Source organism: Centrocercus urophasianus, unplaced genomic scaffold, assembly GCF_019232065.1.
Source record: "Centrocercus urophasianus isolate 14NV4802_14NV808 unplaced genomic scaffold, USGS_Curo_1.0 seq_37, whole genome shotgun sequence".
Taxonomy (NCBI): Eukaryota; Metazoa; Chordata; class Aves; order Galliformes; family Phasianidae; genus Centrocercus; species Centrocercus urophasianus.
The window spans coordinates 3585041-3602224 of NW_024884944.1; the positions used below are offsets into that span (position 1 = coordinate 3585041).

Here is a 17184-nt window from a genome sequence, read left to right on the forward strand (position 1 = left end):
TTAAGGCTCTGAACTGGGACTTCATGGTTTTTAGGACGCGGGAGTTTTTAGTAGAGGATGCGATTGGTCTGTATAAATACACCAGGTGGAGGAGGCCCATCACAGTGAGGTAGAACAGCTTTTGAAGCTAAAATGATAGCTGTAGCACAAAAAAAAAAAAAAAAGATATAAACCAGCCAGAAATAAACAAGCTGGAAAATCAGAGGAGGGCTTCTAATGATCAGGAGAGCTGAAGTGACGGGCAAAGCTTTCCCAGGAGAGCAGTGAGGGCAGTGCAGCCACCTGGCTGCAATCTGGAGCTGCCACCTTTGGAGATGCATGGTACCACCTGGTGGCAGGCTGTGGCCAGGTGCAGAAGTTCTCTCCATGCCCCTGCAAAGCGCCACGGGGCAGGAGGTGTTTCTTCATCTTTGTTATTGGAGGAAGGAAACACCGGGTCGCAGCGTGAACCACCCAAGGAGCAGGAGCACGAGGCTGGGATAAGCAAGGAGGTGGCACTGCTCGTGACGTTGCTGTGTCCCCGCAGGCAGACAAGACCCCTCCCATCAGCTGCTTTGCAGAAGGGGATCAGTGGCACTTAGAGATTTCACATCTCCATAGTGAAGTATCAGCAGTGCCGGCTCCCCTGCGCCTGCAGCTCCTCCACTCAGACCACATCAGTGATGGCCAGGCTTGCGAGCTCCTCATGGTACGAGATGACAAAATACCACTCGGACTAATGATTTTAATGAAGTCTTCTGTCCAGTGCCCTGCGGGCTTGAATGGCAGCTGATGGCAGGGAGAGATGACAAGGCAAGACTTCTCCGTAAACTTCAGAGGCCTTTATCACTCCTTAATTATTTTCTACCTAAAAATTAAGGTAAAGGCAGTCCTGAATCTGTCTCACAGCAGACAGCAGACACCGCTGCAAGGAGCACAGCTCTCCTCCAGGCTCTGGTTAGCAAGCACTGTCCTACAGACTGCATTCATCACCCTCTGTCCTGCATTGGCCCCGGGAAAAGGAAGGAGTGCAAAATGCTCTCATTTCTCATCAAGCCTCCATTTGGAGATCCTTGTCGGCTCCGACGGGGAAGGGACTGTGCCAGTAGGAGATGTAATTAAGTAGGTGCTGGGTACATGGTGCCTTCATCAGCCTGGAAAGGAGGGAATGATTTTCTGGAAGGGGTGGAAAAGGGGATTAAGCAAACAAATGAAGACCCTCAGAGGACACTGCACGTTGTTGCCAGGCACTCCTGAAGGACACCGTGACACCAAGGCGAAACCTCCCTTGCAGCAGACAGCAGGGGACACAGCGAGAGGTGGCCACAGAAACCTGCAAGCCCCAAGACATGCACACAGCCCCCAGAACCCCCCGTGCTCCCAGAAGGACACCCAGCATCACCAAGCAGGACACACACCAAGCTTCCTGGCACTTTGCAGGATCTGTCCCTGAAAGCATGCAGAAGAGGAGTGAGCCCCACAGGTTAATGTCGGTTAGCTGACTGCCAACTAAAAAGCATCGATGTGGCAGTGAGGACTGCAGCAGATCTCAGAGCTGTCTGCTGGTTGCTCATCTGTAGCTCATCAATGTAACAATTAAGCATCCCCATCGCTTCCACTGCTCCATAGCAGGACACAGCAGCTAAAGGTGGGGTTAGGGTGGGGTGCCCATCGTGGGGCATCCTCTTGCCTCTCCCTGGGGCCAGGAAAACCCCAGCCCCTCTTCACCTCCTCCTCCTGCTGAGCTGCTAAACCTGAGCTCTTGGTTTACTGCAAATTGCTGCCGGGTACCTTAGAGATGCTCTTTTGTATTGGTAAAGAAAAGGAGAAAATAAAAAGATGACATTTACCAACCCAGTCCTTGTCAGATCTATGGATCCCCGGCACATTAATGAGTCTGTGCTTTATCGCGCATTCTATGAACAGAGAGCAGCTTTCATCTGGCTGGGGAAAAATTTCCACTAGTTAAGCTAAACTGGGAAAAAACACGTTCAGCACATTACATAAATGCATTAAAAATTGGATGTCAAAAAGCCCCGTCTCTCCTTGCCCAAAAGCAACAGCAAATTTTAAAACCTAACTGTCTCTAATTTGTTTGCTGGCTGAGATCTGGATCAGCTTCAAGATCGGTGAATTCTCTATCAAAGCTGATGAGCTGGAAGTCCCTGTGGCTTCGATAGATGGAAGGAGAGAGGGTGGAGGAGAGAAAGAGAGTGAGAGAGGCAGAGAAATGGGCAGAGAGCGTGAGCTTGATTAAAAATAAGGGAATAGTTTCAAACAAGAGCCTGGACAAATCAGTTAATATAACCCTTGGGAACACGATTGCCCCCAGGATGTGGATGTCTGTTCCTTACCCTGTCCCCTCACGATGGGTTTAATTAAATGATTTTAATGATTTATTTAGTTATTTTTATTCCAAGAAGCACGCTAGGCGAGAACATGATAAGCATCCGCGGTGCGGTGGAACGGCTGCAGCCTCTGGGGCTTTGGCTTCCCTCTGCAGCAATGGAGTTCACAGCTCCAGCTGGGAAAGCCCATCCCCAAAGCGAGCCTGCAAGCTGTGAGTTATGAAAAGCATAACTACAGACCACACAGAGCAATCCAGCACCAACTGAAGTACAAGCAGAGGCCCCTGTACTATCCCCTGCTAAAGAGGGAAGATCCTCTCTTTAAACAGGGGCTCTGTGTTATAAAAGATGCTAAATCACTGTCATATCAATGTCTCTTCCAGATCCCTCTGGGACCTGCAAAAAAAAACAGAAAAGGAGAGAGAGGAGAGAGCGTTTCTGGGGCTTGGAAAATCAGCTGCCTCCAAACTCTGAGGTCGGTTACTGGCTGCTGGGAAGGAAAACCCATCACTTCTGTCATCTGAGCCGCATCACAGGGCTGCCAGGGGGAATGCTGCAGCCAGGGCTCTCTGTGGAGCTCTTGGAGAAGCATTGCTCCAGAAGAACCCATGCACTCCATGTGAACTCCCTGCCACATTGAAACACATCAAAAATACAGCAGTCAGAGCGAGGTTGGCAGCATTTGTTTCCCTTGCTCCAGCTGAACGCAGTCTCCTATTAATGTGGATGGGCTTGGATCTGTCACTTTTACTCAGAGCGTGATGGGCTTGGGGAATGATTAAAAGGGCATCGGTGCTATGAGAGATCCCACTGTGGGGAAAAGGCTGTCCTGATCCCATCTCACTCAGAGCCAGCTAAAGGCAGCATCAAAGCCGAGCTGTCACTAGACAGGTAAGAACTGGCAGGCCACGTCCTGCCAAGGCTAAAGCTCGCTGCTGCTGGACCAGAAGAGATTTCCTAAGACTGTGATGCTCTGATGGAGTGGGGTGGGATAGCAAGGTACTGCAGCTTTGGTTCTCTGCCAGCATCCAGGAGAAGCGGTGCTCTCAGAAAAAAAGGGCAGCTGAAGAGCTGTCACCATGGCAGTGAGGCACATGAAGTCTTTTTCTAGGGTTTCCAATGCTTTTTGGGTTTGCCAGTAAAGGCTGTATTCCTTGGACACAATGTCAACGGTTTGCTATAGGTGACACCAAGCTCTGACCCCTGCAGCATCCTTAGCCTTAGCTGAAGTACCAATTTTTGCCTGCTGTTGGGGAACTCCCACACTTTTTCCTCATTGAAATCACTTAGTGCATCTCCACAAGCTTCAGAACAAAAGTGACCAGAATGTGACCTTACATCCAGCACGAGCTTCACAGGCACTGCCAAGATCCAACTCACACACCCACCCTTACCTGCCGAAAGCCACTGTGTGTGTGCTGCAGGATTTTCAGGGCATAGTTGGAGCGCTGGCCTTTGCTGTTGAATTCGATGTGGCCGGTGAGACCTTCCAATTCTACCTGTCCAAGAGAGAGTGAGTTACACACCTGGCTGCCCTCCCAGCAGCAGCAGCATGACGCTGATGGGGTGTACTTGTCTTTGGCTAAGGGGTTCGCACGTGTGGGTCACAGCAACAGAAGGTTTAGGTTCAGCTGATCCTTGTCTGGGGAGAAATACTCATGGAACTTCCTCTTCTAATGGCATTTTGATTGTGGCCCAAGCAGACTCACAACACACATGCCTTCTGCCTGGCCTGGTTCCGTTTGAAGGCTCAGACTGATGAACTCCGGCTGAAATCCAGGGGTCTGCTCCTGTGCTTGGTCACTGCTGGTAACTACACTTCTACATTCAAATAGCTCAGCCCCCTTCATAGAAAGCTCACCTCTGGCACTGAGCTCTCAGCAGTTGTACTGCCTGACCTTGTATCAGCTCAAGTTCACTCAAAACAGAACTCAAATCACTTAGAAACATTCACATGTTTAAAAAAAAAAAAAAAAAGACCGAACTTCAGTTTTTCTACAGCAAAGCCTGAAAAAAATGGGAGCTTCATGTCCTTTCAAGGCCAGTGACAAACCAGCCCTCAGATCTCCTCTCCTTTCATTCCCAGTGCTACGTTCAAAGCGATCGATGCTCTGTGCTCGGAAGCTGTGCCAGCACGAGCAGAACGCGCCCGTTCCCTGCTCACAGCCTCACCATGCGCAGGTAGTTCATCAGGCTGGTGCCATGCTGCCAGATCTGGGCAGAGCCACAGGACAGCGGCTTCACGCCGATCTCCTGGCTGCGGTTCAGCTCCTGCACGGCGCTCACCACGGCGTACACGGCATCAAACAGCAGGGCAGAGGAGAGCTGGGGAGAAAGGAATGAAAGGAAATGAGTCTTCTGGGTTTCGGTCCTTTGGGGACAGCTGTTCAATCTCCTGGTCAAGGAGAATGCTGAACCCACAGAAGGTAAGACAACTGAGCGGCACGAGCCACCACTGGGGACCAGAGAACCTCCCCTCCTGCACTGCTGGGAGAAACAGATCCATGGGAAATGAGGCTCTGCTAGATCTGCTTCTCAGATCTGCTCTTCCTATTGAGATCATCTCCTCCCTCACCGCAGCCTCCACTCTCCTGCTGACTGCTACCTTCTCTGTAATGGCATTGTGAAGCCACATCCAGAACCACGGAGCTCGTCCCCTCTGTTTTTCACCTTTGCTTGCCTTTCATCGGATTCCTTTGTCCACCAAACCTCACAAACTGTGTCTTCTGCCCACGTGCAACCGTTCCGGGGGTTTTGATCTAGGTAATAATTGGCCATTTGCTCTTCGTGCTCACTGTTGTGAATAAGATCTCACTTCTAATTACCATCACTTCCTGACTCTGCTGGAATTAAGCCATTGAAGCTCATTGCTATCAAGGCTACATTTTCCTCATGGCTACTTCACAGCGCATCCCTCCCCGTTCCAGCTCAGCCATGGGTCTGTCTGCAGTCAGGGCTGCTCTGTCCTGCTGGTGACCTAAAGCAGCTCAGCATCCTCTGCTCCTCCCAGAGCTTGGCTCGCTTCCTCCCACTGCCCTGCAGGGACCATCTCTCCCAGTTCCATCAGCCCAATGAAACCTGGACTTCATCACATCGCTAATTTGAACAGAGCAAGCCAGACTTAACCCTGCCTGGTCCTACTCAGAGCAGCACTAGAACCTCGTTGACTGCCATGTCTCTTTTGTTAACTGCTTCTTAAAGCAATTGGCAAATCCTTTTCCCTGCCCCTCCTTTTTTCTCTTCCACACTGGCTCTTCTAGCAGGACCTCTCTGACCCATCCCTCTCCTTGGCCCTTGTTCAGTGCAGCTCTTTACCACACACTTAATAACGGTGGACTGACTCCCATTCCAGCTACAGGATATCATACATGGCTACCAATTACTTTTCCTGGATCAGGAACCAAATTAATCACAGCTGGCTGATCAAAAATATTATGACAGCAAACGCAACCCCTGTGACATGAAAATTTTGCCATCTCATACCAAACCAGAACCTCGGCCTCACATTTTTAATTGCCTCCTGTTAGACTTTGATTTCCATTTTCTCTGAGCAGTTAATGATCCCTTATTAGCTGGCGAGCAAGAGACTTGTAGATATTAGTGGAGCATTTGACATTATTGATTGGAATATTTTATTCCTTAACCTCCAACAATTTGCTGAGATTTCAGGTAGACCTCATGCAATTTCAATTTAGGAACTGGGGAGGGGGTTGTGATGCAGAAAATCGAGTCTTTTCCGTAGGGAACAGGAGGCTCTCATCTCCATCCCAGCGTGCCACAGCTCCTCGGTGGATGCATACCTTCCCCCCTCCAGCAGGTTAAACACAGCTAAGTGAAAGGCAGTGCTTTATTTGGTATTTACAGAAATCTCCCACGTAAAGGCCATGCTTAAAAGCAAGCTGTTCTCCAGGGAAACACGAGCAGGTTTGGCCAGTCCAGGTTTGGACAAGGGTTTTTTTTTGTCATTTGTATCTTTGCCCCAAACATAACACAGAATTAAAACCATTAAAATCCTATGAAATAGACTTTACAATCTGGATTTTATTCAATGACATAAACACTTAATTACAAACATCTGTTTTAGTCTAAATTCTAATTACCTAATCTAGCCATCTGTAATTTGAATGATTTTCTCTGATTTCCTTTCTTTGCAACGTGATTAATGAGAATGGCATTAGAGCAAGCAGCTTCCTCCTCCTCCCTCAGACACTTTCTCAGCTCCATCAAGAAAGCCCTGGGATGCTGCAGCTCACGGGAAACCTCCCTCCTGTTACTTCCAGCTGTTGAGCTTCCTTCTTTTCAATAAGAGATATCTGCTTCCCAGGACACAAGGGGGATGTTCTGACAGAGGGATGCACTCCAGGAGATGAGACCTGCCAGATTTCCGAACTCAGAGACAACATGCTGCAAAGTAGTAATGGATTTCCCTGGCAGACACAGCAGAAGAAACACATCTGGGCATTCTGCACATCACCTCTGCTCTGTACCTTCACTGGGCAAGGCACTGTGCTCACCACCTGGGACACGACCCTATGGTGGTGGACCCTTGCACTGAGGGAACCTTCACATCAGTTCAGGAGGACCAAGCCCACTTTTCCATAGTGCTCTAGGCCCTCTGATATAATGAGAAAAATTGCTTCCCTTCATGTCTCCATTCCACATCTGTGATTTGTGCAGGGTGATGCAGTGTGGCCAAGCCCCTCTGTCCAGCCATGTCCTCCCTGGCCTGGAGGAAGCCCACTGTATTGCTGAATGTGCTTGGGAATGAACGAAAGGCACATCCAGCTGGCTTCATACTGCATTGATGGGTGATTTAGGCTCAGGCTCACGAATTAAACAGCTCCATTCAGCTCTGAACTCATTCACTCTTCAAAAAAACAAAAAAACCCCAACAGTGCCGCAATGAGACATACTCTTGCATCCTTCCACCTACAGATTTTGCCAGCCGTTCAAGACAATGCAGCCTAAAAGGGAGCAATGAGCTCAGCTATTCCCCCATCACACCTGCAAAGCTCCTCTTCCTACAGTCTTCTGTTTGTTCTATCAGAAGGAAATTTATTTTCATGCCTCAGAACAGACCTGCAGCCATCATACACAGAGCAAGCCTCCCAGCTGTGACCCTGCAGAGCTGCAGCAGGGCAGGCAGCCACACACCACAGCAGGGTTGGGATGTGGGAGAGCAGCTGGTCCCAGCCACGCACCCGCCATGGCCTGAACATCGTGTCAGACCATTAGGATGTAGACAGAAAGGGCATCAATCTCCTTGTTTTGTCCACTCAAGATCACTTTGTAGTGATAATAAGGAGGTTTTCAGCAGCACAAGCTGCAGCAGCTTGTCAAGGGGACTTGGAGCTCATTAAAAAAGCTGCCAATGGTTCCACGGATGGTATTTTCTCCCTCCCTTCCCCCAGCTGCAGCCACAACCCCTGCATCCCAATCTGGCCGTGCTGCTGTGTGAAACCTCCCAGCTGCGAGGAGTCCTTGGGGAGGATTTCAGCACTCATCATCAGGAAGATGTCAGGGCAGCAACACCACACAGTCTCCTGGCATCTGCCTAAGCCCAGCCTTTCCCATGCTGTTTGCACCCGGACTCCCCCTTCCTATTCCATGAGCCATATTCCTAAGGCAAACACACAAGGATAAACTTTACAAGGGAAACACCAAACTGAGGCTGCACCACCCCCTGCAATCTAATTCAATCTAATTCAAATTAGGATTGGGTTTTCTTTAAAGCTGTGCAGACAGTCAAGTGCAGGCAAGCTCCCTCCAGCTCCACATCCACCTGGTTCCCAAAGGTCCCTTGTTATGAAGTTTTTCTCACCCCCCTCGCTGCCTTACCCCGTGGTCCCAATGGATGATGAAGCTTCTGATGAACAGAGGTGGTGAGAAGGATTTTACTTACTGCTGGTCCAGTAAAAGGAGCGTGATCACAGTTTTCCTGCCAGGATTGGTTGAGGCTCTGGACAAACTCTTGGAAAAAAGCATGAGACTGGTTGAAAATGGAAAATCCCAGGATGTTGACTCGATCATCCAACTGGCTGTCCAGGCGCTGGAGCGAAAACTCCTAAAGAATCCCCAAAGAGATAAAAGGATCAGGAAAAGAGAATAGGCACCAAAGACTTCAAAGCTGCGTGATACAACTGAAGAGAAGACAGGTCACACAGCTACAAGAAGTTGCCCTTATCATCTCCCAGCTGGGGCTCAAATCCATCCGCCAGCCCATAAGGAAAAACCTGGCTGCTGATTGCAACTGGGCTCTGCGTGGCCATTCATGAAAACGTCAGCAAAAATGAAGTTCCACAGTAAGACCCAAATCCTCTGAAACAGGTTCTGGAAACTTCATTTCTGAGCCACAGTCCATGCTAACCACACCAGAAACTTGCTAGCAGGCTTTGCAGAAGGGACTTGTTGCTTTGTAGTTAAGCCAGAGCCAGTTTGCACCCCTGGAGAGGCTCAGGGAACACCCCAGCTCTGTTTTCACCCATGAGACCACTGCTCCTTGCCATGGTTGAGAGCCCCAGACACTGGTTGTCCATCCCAGCCCTGCAAGGAGGAATCCTCAGGCCACTAGGACCACTGAACTGCGAAGACCTGCATCTGGAGTAGTCAAGAACCGTGCTAAGAAAAAGTACAAGCAAAACAGGAGAACTCTACTTGCTGCTCACGTCAATGGAAGTGGTTATACAACAACGTCAGCTTCCTGGAGAAGCGTCCAGGCCTCCCTGTCCTATTAACAGGAAATAATGGTGCCTTCCTCACTAATTCCTCTTTTGCTAATTGCTACAATGGAGTGAGAAGGTGGGAGTAATACATTCAGAAACTGCTGGATACCCATTCTGTTCCATCACTAATATGAATGTCTTTTGGCTCCACGGACTCTGAGATCTCAGCGAGTCAAGTCATTTTTTATCTTTCCTGCATATGTGTGCACGTAGGAACAATGTCTGTAAATCTCTGAAACATGGACTTACAAGATCATTCCAGCATGGCAAACTCCCACGAGGATGTGACCAGACACAGGATTAAGTGCATTTTGGACACAACCGCATTAGCGCTAGGTAACATGAAATTGCCTGCAAACTATTGATTCATTTGAATGATTTTATCCTCCTGCCTTCCTGACAGGTTATCCATTTACCCACGGCATCCTGTCAACCGGTGCAGGGAGGGCAGATGGCTAATGAGGAGCAGGGCCTCAGGAGCTCCCGGATGTGCAGAGCCCTTGCAAGCAGCAGCTCTCAGCCAGGGCTGGGAGGAAATGGTGCAAGGGGCAAAGCCGAATGCCCTGCACGGGGGGAGGAACATGCAATGCTGTGTGCCAAGAGCCCCACATCTGGGCTGCTTCTAATACTGACATCAGCTTTTTCTCATCTCGTGTTGGTGGTGGATGCTCGCTGCGAGCTTCTGTCTCTTCTTGCAGCCACCATATCTGCCATCTTCCAGGCAAACCTCCTGCTGCAGAAAGCCCCATCTCTGCTGCAGCCACGCTCATAAAGCAGCCACCCCCAACTCATGGGGCCCACAGCAGCTGGGGGAGCCCCTTTCCCGCGCTGTTTACACTCCAACCCTCTTCCTTAAGTCCATCCCACAAGAGCGTTTCAGTGACTCCAGGTCAGAAACAAGCAGTGAACCACACACAAACCTTCCTTGAGTCACATGCTTCCTCTGCAATGGGATGAGATAGGTTTGGCAAAGGGGTCAGGCTGCCAGTAGTATCTGTCCTCGGCTGCTTTCTCCCTTCCCACACAGTCACTGACCACACTTGACATTTCCAAACCTGTGTTTGCAAACACGAACTCATTTGCTATTCAGGGCTTGTGCTTCTCAGCAGGTTCCCAGGGCCAGAAAAAGCGATGGAAATCCTGCTCGTGGCTGCGATTTCAGATGCCTCCCCTACCACATCTTTGCATGCAAGTATCAGCATAATTCACCTCCTCAACAATCACACTGAGGTAGAGAAATACTGTTCATATTTTAGCAATGAGGCTCAGACAGGCTCTGCAGAGGGCACACGGGGAATCGGTGTCAGATTCAAGAATTGCTCATTGAAGGAGACTCAGCGAGACACACTGAGGCTGACTTTTACCTAAACTAGGAGGAATTTTCCACATTTCAGTTTTTGGGTGCTTACTCTGCCTTATCTGCAGTGCTGGCCGAGGCTTTTGCAGGACTGAGGATTGCTTTCCAGCGCAGTAAGAGCAAGGAGCCATTAGCAAAATAACTCCTAGCTGCCAGCAGACTCTATTTAGGGGGGGGGACCTCAACCTTATGCCATCAGTGCAACCCGAGGCACAAAGAAGATCACAAACACTCCTGCCAGGCCTAATTTCAGGTGCACAAATCCCAGCTGCCTGAATTCTTCCCCCTCTTCGGTTCTGTTTTTCAGAGCACCCACCAAAAAGTCAATATCCTGTTTCATGAGATCTTAGAAAAACAGGGCCCTCAAGGTCTGCAGCCAAAATTAATGAACTTTTACAGAAGAAAACTCCCCAGGCTTTGCTCACATCACAGCAAAGCCTGCCGCAGCACCAGGCAATTATAGTGCAGATTTTCTGACTTCTACTACTGGGCTGCAACCACTAAATATGTGCTTTTAAATAACAACACTTAGCTATTCTATGGCACTCTATATTTTCAAAGAGCTAGGCACACATTAGCTAATTGAATACAAAGGGGTTCCCTGGGAGACGGCACTGGAGGAGTTATTAGGGGATGAAGTCACTCTTGGGTTTGTGCTTCATGCAGCACTCGACCTGCCTTCTCGCTTTACAGCAGCAGACACAACCTCTGAGGTGACCCGAGCATTTAGATCATTGGGGGAACCTGCCTAATAAAAGCCACACGGCCAGGCTCAGTAATTCATAGCTTTAAAGCCACCAGCTTGGAGCTTCTGGCGTCACAGCGGTGAGTTATGACTGGGAGATTTACAGGCAATCATCTCTGTTCCATTAGTATCATAAACCCATACGGTGCAGCTCCATCTCTCGGGGCCTGCCTGGTGCCCTGTGACACCAACAGCAAAGCACAGGGCACCCACTGGGAGGGATTGCAGCCATTGGACAGGGGAGGAAACTGAGGCACTGAGCAGAACAAGGCAAGTGATTGGAAACACGGCTGCAAGGCTCAGCTTAGAAGAGACTGCAAGGGCTTGGTTGGCTTTCTGCTGATGAACAGCCTCCTGCAGATGCTCTCTGGTGCTGCCATTGCCATTGCTCAGCACCTGCACTGAGCTCAGCCCCAACCTCAGCCAAGGATCCGGCCCCCTGGCGAAGGCTGATTTACACTAGGGGCTCCAGAACAGGCTGTACTGTTCTTCCTCTAATTTTACATAGGACAGGAAGGAGAATCTTGGGCCAGAACTTCCATTTCTCTATTATTAAGACTTCACGTTGGAAAACTTCCATTGCAGGAGTATTTGCTGCTCAGAAAAGCAGTCACCCTTCAAGCACAGCTCACAGCTCCCATGCTGGCACTCAGCATCCTGTTGCCCTCAGGGCCGCGTAACTGAATGTGCTAATCATCCCTAAGCTCCTCTAAGAAGACACTTATTTATTCACTCAAGTGGACAATATTATGTTAAGCATTTTATGGCTTTCTCGAAAGGCACAATTTATTTATAAACTATTGACAGAGTCAATAAGTTTATAATGGGCCACGCGTTAAAATCAATTCCTCTGGAAGGAATAAACCTCAGCACAGCAACAAATTGCAGCCTTCTGAGTGGGCAAGTGGGTAAGGAGGACTGACCCAATGCACCACGTCATTTGGCCATGCATGCAGTTACAGAGCAGCTGTGGTCTCAGTGAACTTGGGGACACTTTAGGCAAACTGCCCATCCATAACCAGGTTGCTCTTACAACGTTGACACAACACAAAAACATCAGAGTGTGCCATATGCCACTCAGGATGGGCATTCTATCTCCTCATGCAAGGAGAGGCGTTAAGATTTTTGGAGGCTGTTCTTCAAGAGAGCACTTCAGGAAAACACGTTGCATAAACGCAATTTAGTTCAACTTCTCTGCAGGGAGACTGGGCATCGAGGAGTGGCAAAGAGAAAAGAGGTCCAGTACTGCACTGGGACCTGAGGACAGGGCACAGAGAACAGGGGGGCAGAGAGTCTGAGGCAAAGAGGATGAGACAGCATGAGGGCAGAGGAACAAAAGAGGTTTGCTCTCACAGCAGAGGGTCTGGGCTGTATCTGAGAACATGATTTACTCAACAACTGGCAATCAAACACAAGCTGGACTTCCTGCAGGACTTGGAACAATACACAAAGCAGACTCCAGACAGGTAAGGTAGCACAAGCAGGCACAAATCACTGTTTTGCCTAAATCTTTTTCTCATGCTAACGAAAATAAGGAGAAATTGCTTTGGCATCCTTGCACAAACCCGATTTGTTTGCCCTCCTACCGCATGCTGCAGGAAACACGAACCATAAATCCAGGGAATGGCCGGGGCTCTGCAAAAAGGTTTTCATCAGTTACTGGGAATCAGGAAGGTCTGCAAGGTAAAATTTGTCAAAGCCTAACAAGAAAGTCTGCATCCTTCGCTTGCATTAGGGCACAGGGGAGAGCAAGGGATGCTTGGCGACCTCATGCAGCAGCAGAGCACAGTGGGCTGCGATGGAGCTCAGAGCTGCACAGCTGCCTGCATGTGTCCTGTTCTGATGGGCATCCAGAGTGACAACACAGCCTTGGAAAACTCACCCTATACGAAAGACCAACCTCTTTATAAATCCAACAAAGAAGGAAAAACAGGAAACAAATAAACAAAGCGAAGCTGATTTATCTGGTCTCTGGAAATTGAATACGGCAGCTGCTTTATCAGCAACACCTCCGCACAATATTGTCAGAGAACAAACCTATACCCAGCGAATAGACTGACTCAAGGCACTAGTAAAACTCCTTTACACCTCCCTTCTTACAGTCATAATTTTAATTGTTTTGATTATTTCCGCCTAATCTCCTTGATAAATGTTTTGAAGTTTAAACCCAGTCTGAAGTCTATATATTAGATTAAAAAGAGAAAGAAAACAACAACAACAAGCTACCCAGAATTAACGAGCTACAAGAATTCATTGTACCACAGGGTTTTGGAGGCATCCAGCATCCCTTCTGCTAGGAACTGCTGATCTCAAGGATTTCCAGAAACTATTTATATTTCTTCCAATTCACAACAGTGGCCTTATTAGTAGGATTATGATAAACCAAATTTGTTGATGGAGCTCCAAGTTCCACCCCTCCCCTCCCAAACACCACCTCGCTCGAGTCGAGCAGACTTTCTGCAAGGGGGATGCGGACAGAAGGAGCACCTGGCATGGGAGTGGTGGAGCAGGGAAGGAACGCCCTGCAGACCTGCTCCATTCTGCCACTTTCATTAGGACTCCAGGAAAATGTGTGGAGCTTCTGTTGCTGACACAAAGGGTCCCCTGAGCTGGCTGAAGGAGGCTGATAATGAATTTGCACGCAGTAAATTAGCCTGTGGATATTTTTACATCATTCTGCTCTCCTCGGCTCCAATGGAAACACATTGGGGGCCAAGGGCTTCCTCCTCATTTCCTCCCACAGCCTCCTGCCAAAGGCTGGCATCTGCTCCTGCATGCAGCTCTGCCTCCTGCTGAGCACGTTGGGGACACCCGCAGCACCCCAGGACCCCCAGTCCTGCCCCACAGAATGGCACTTGGGGGGAAGCAGCCGCTCGCCTCCACCCCATGCCCTGCTGCAACGTGGACCTCGCTGTCAGCTGGGATATGCTCATTAAATAAAATTAATGCCAGAAGACAGAAACAGAATTCCCTTCCAGTGCTGCAGGGCAGGTGTTTAATTTGGCATTTTAGCCCTTTTTCTATTCTTTTTTTGGCTTGACATATTTTTCCATTTCCAAGTAACGTCATGCTGTACAGACTGCCTATTCCCCCTCTGATGGGCTCTCCCTCCATTTAAAGCCATCTTCTTGCTTGCTCCCCTCCACAGCAACTCGCTCTGATTTTATCTTTTCTATTAGGCAGTGATTGTAAAACCTCAGAGGGTTCATTAGGAGCCTGATAATCCCTCCAGATTTATTAGCCTAAATTGCTCACTCCCATCTTTCATCCCCATTTAAATATTACTAATTTTCATCAAACATCTCGCCCATCTGCCCATGTTTTGCCCGATGTCACCTTTCTTCTTCAGCAGATCTGCCAAAAATCCAGTTAGCTCTGCTCAGAGCTCATCTCTTGGACAAAGTGGTAAAATAAACCACGCTAAACAGAATAATATCCTGTGAGAGCAAATGACAACCAAATTCATTTCAGTCTCACCTGCCTCATACCCTCATTGCACTAGATGAATGGGTTTCAAAGGCATATGCCACCTCTTGACCTCAAGAAAATGCTTAATAACACTCATGCTCAAAACCAGGGTGGTCACGAGCTTAATTAAGCAGCGGGGAGCTTAATTTCTGTAGCTGCTTCCATTGTCCAAGCATCATCTATGAACACAGACTCCACTGTGCTGGTGATGTACAAATGGAAATCCCTCATTATGCGTAGTACAACAGGCCTGACAAGCTCAAATTACAGATCGGGGCCCCGCTGTGACTGAGACTACCCAAAATTTGTTCTGTTTTCCAGCACCACTACGTGCCTCAAACACACAGCGTGTGCCAGGCAGGTATTTAGCAGGATGGAGACTCCATCCCTCACCAGCTCCATCCCTCCAGGTCCATCCCTGCCTGCCCAGTGCTGGCCATGTGCGCGAGGATAAATAGGAGCAGTGCAGCTCTTTCATGTTGGACTGCTGTTGAGCGAGGCTACGACCTATGGATCAAGTGCTGGGCAGCAGCCAGAACGCTATTAGTTCTGCTAGGCACTTGTGGATTTTTCTTTCTTTTGCATTTTTCTCTCTCCTGACATCTCTCCCTATCCCTTCTCCACTCTCCATCCCAATTGCTCCCTGGGCTTTCAGCCCCTGCATTTCTCGCCTTCCCCCTCCCACACGTTTGGCTCCATCCGCTGCCGTCTGTCTCCCACCCAAACACAAAGCGTGATTCAGCTCTCGGCTTTCCTGGCACACACACACCCTGGCATAAATATTAATAGAAATTAGAGAATATGACTATCATTGGGAGTTGGAAGGCACCTCCACTGAATCACCCGGCCTGTCCTGCGTGCCCAGGATCCCACCAGTCCCCAGTAAGGGCCCTTCTCCCTCTGGGCTGAGCTCTCTCCACGCTGCTTGGCAGCCTGTTCAAGCCTGCTGCAGCAAGAGAAGTTTCTCCAGTGTTTATTTTGGGTTTCCCCCTGCTGCTGCCTAAGCCCATTACTCCTTGTTTAGCACAGCACTCAGGGATTTAGCCACACGATCCCCACATTAACGTTATTAGTGGCTATAAAGCCAAATCACCAGGGGCTGTGCTGAAGGCATGCCCACTCTGCTTCTCCACATTTATGGCTCCATCCCTCCTCCGCCTTGCTGCCCGCCCTTCTCCCCGTGCATGGAGCAGCCTCTGGCACTGATACCTCCCTCTGAGAACCTCATTAGGACGCATCCATCTACTTCTTTCCAAGGACCCCAACTCCCATAACACGGGCTCCAACACCAACCACATTTTCAGACTCTGCTTCACAGCACGGTGTGGGGCTGCTGTGCACCAGTGGGCTCTCCCCTCCTGGAAGCCACAGCAAGCCTTGCCTTACCTGAGGCTGGAGATTGCAGGAGGACTGCAGGGTGACTGCAGAGGGATTGCAGGTAACCCCCCCCCACCCCACATTCAGGCAGCTTTTTCCCCAAATTCTCATTAACATGACTCAACACACACAGCCAAGAAAAGCCAAGAAAAATGTCTTACCAGATTAGTGAAGATATATGTGTAATAGGCAGATGCCATTCCCAGCTCGGCTGCCTGCGAAGGAGAGGAAAGAAGATTAGACCTGAGCCTGGCAATCTGCAATCTCAGCCCCAGTAGAGCAGACAGGGCCAGATTTGCTTTCCCACCCTCAATGCCACTGTTGGGAAAGCTGGAACACAACAGCACAACCTGATCCATGGGATTAGAGTCCAGCAGGACCCAGCCTATCTGGAGGTTCCTGGTTTTATTGCGGGTTTTGAGAGGAGAGAGATTAGATGGGGTTTATTTCATTGTTAATTGATGCTACTTCTCTCCTCTTCAAGGATCAACATAATGAGGAAAACTTTTGAACATGATTTTTGAACATAATGAGGGAAAGCAGCAGCTGAGAGGGCTCAGTGCTTATCTCCTTTTTTGCTACAAGCACCGGGATGCAGTGAGCAAGGCAGTGAAAGCTCTTGTGGAATTACAGAAAAAGGACAGTCAGTTGTCTCAGTGATGGCTTCCCCACAGGCATCAGCCAGATTTGGACTCCGGTCCTGAGAATTAACTAGCATGGATGAAACCTAGCAAGTCTGACAGTTCTCCAGAGTTTAACCAGGGTTGTGATGGCCACAAAAATAGAAAAGAAGAGGGTGAAAGTGTATGGGGATGCAGGGAGAAAGAAGATTTTTTCTGTGGGATGATCCCTTCTAGAGACCACAGACCAGATTACTGAAGTTATTTTCCAAAATTCAAAATTCTTTCTAGCCCACTATTCGGTTGGTGGAACAGATGCTCAGCGTTAATCTGCAAATCCTTCTGAAAGCCTGTGTTTCATTGCCAAGCACAGCTGCTCTCAATTCTGCTCCGGGACCTTGGCAAGGCGCTTTTCCGATCATCCCAACCACCTGAAGGCACCAGAGGCAGCGAGGGACCAACGGTGGCTTTGGCTGCACTCTGTCCCCCTGTCCCTTGTGCAGGTGCCAAAATGGAATCAGCAAAGCCATTTGGCCAAAAGAGCACCGTGAATCCACAGCAGCCTTTC

The 17184-nt window shown here is 49.1% G+C and overlaps 1 protein-coding gene across 2 annotated transcripts in view; it reads right to left on the bottom strand.

Moving 5' to 3' along the window:
- Positions 1-17184, bottom strand: part of GRIK4 (glutamate ionotropic receptor kainate type subunit 4) — a 124338-nt gene that overhangs the window by 23978 nt on the left and 83176 nt on the right. For both annotated transcript variants that reach the window (XM_042832075.1, XM_042832076.1), the window contains 4 exons: positions 16158-16211; positions 8230-8391; positions 4500-4652; positions 3722-3826 (listed from right to left, as the gene is read on the bottom strand). In XM_042832075.1, coding sequence (XP_042688009.1) covers positions 3722-3826; positions 4500-4652; positions 8230-8391; positions 16158-16211 — 474 coding nt within the window. The remainder of the gene's footprint in view (positions 1-3721; positions 3827-4499; positions 4653-8229; positions 8392-16157; positions 16212-17184) is intronic.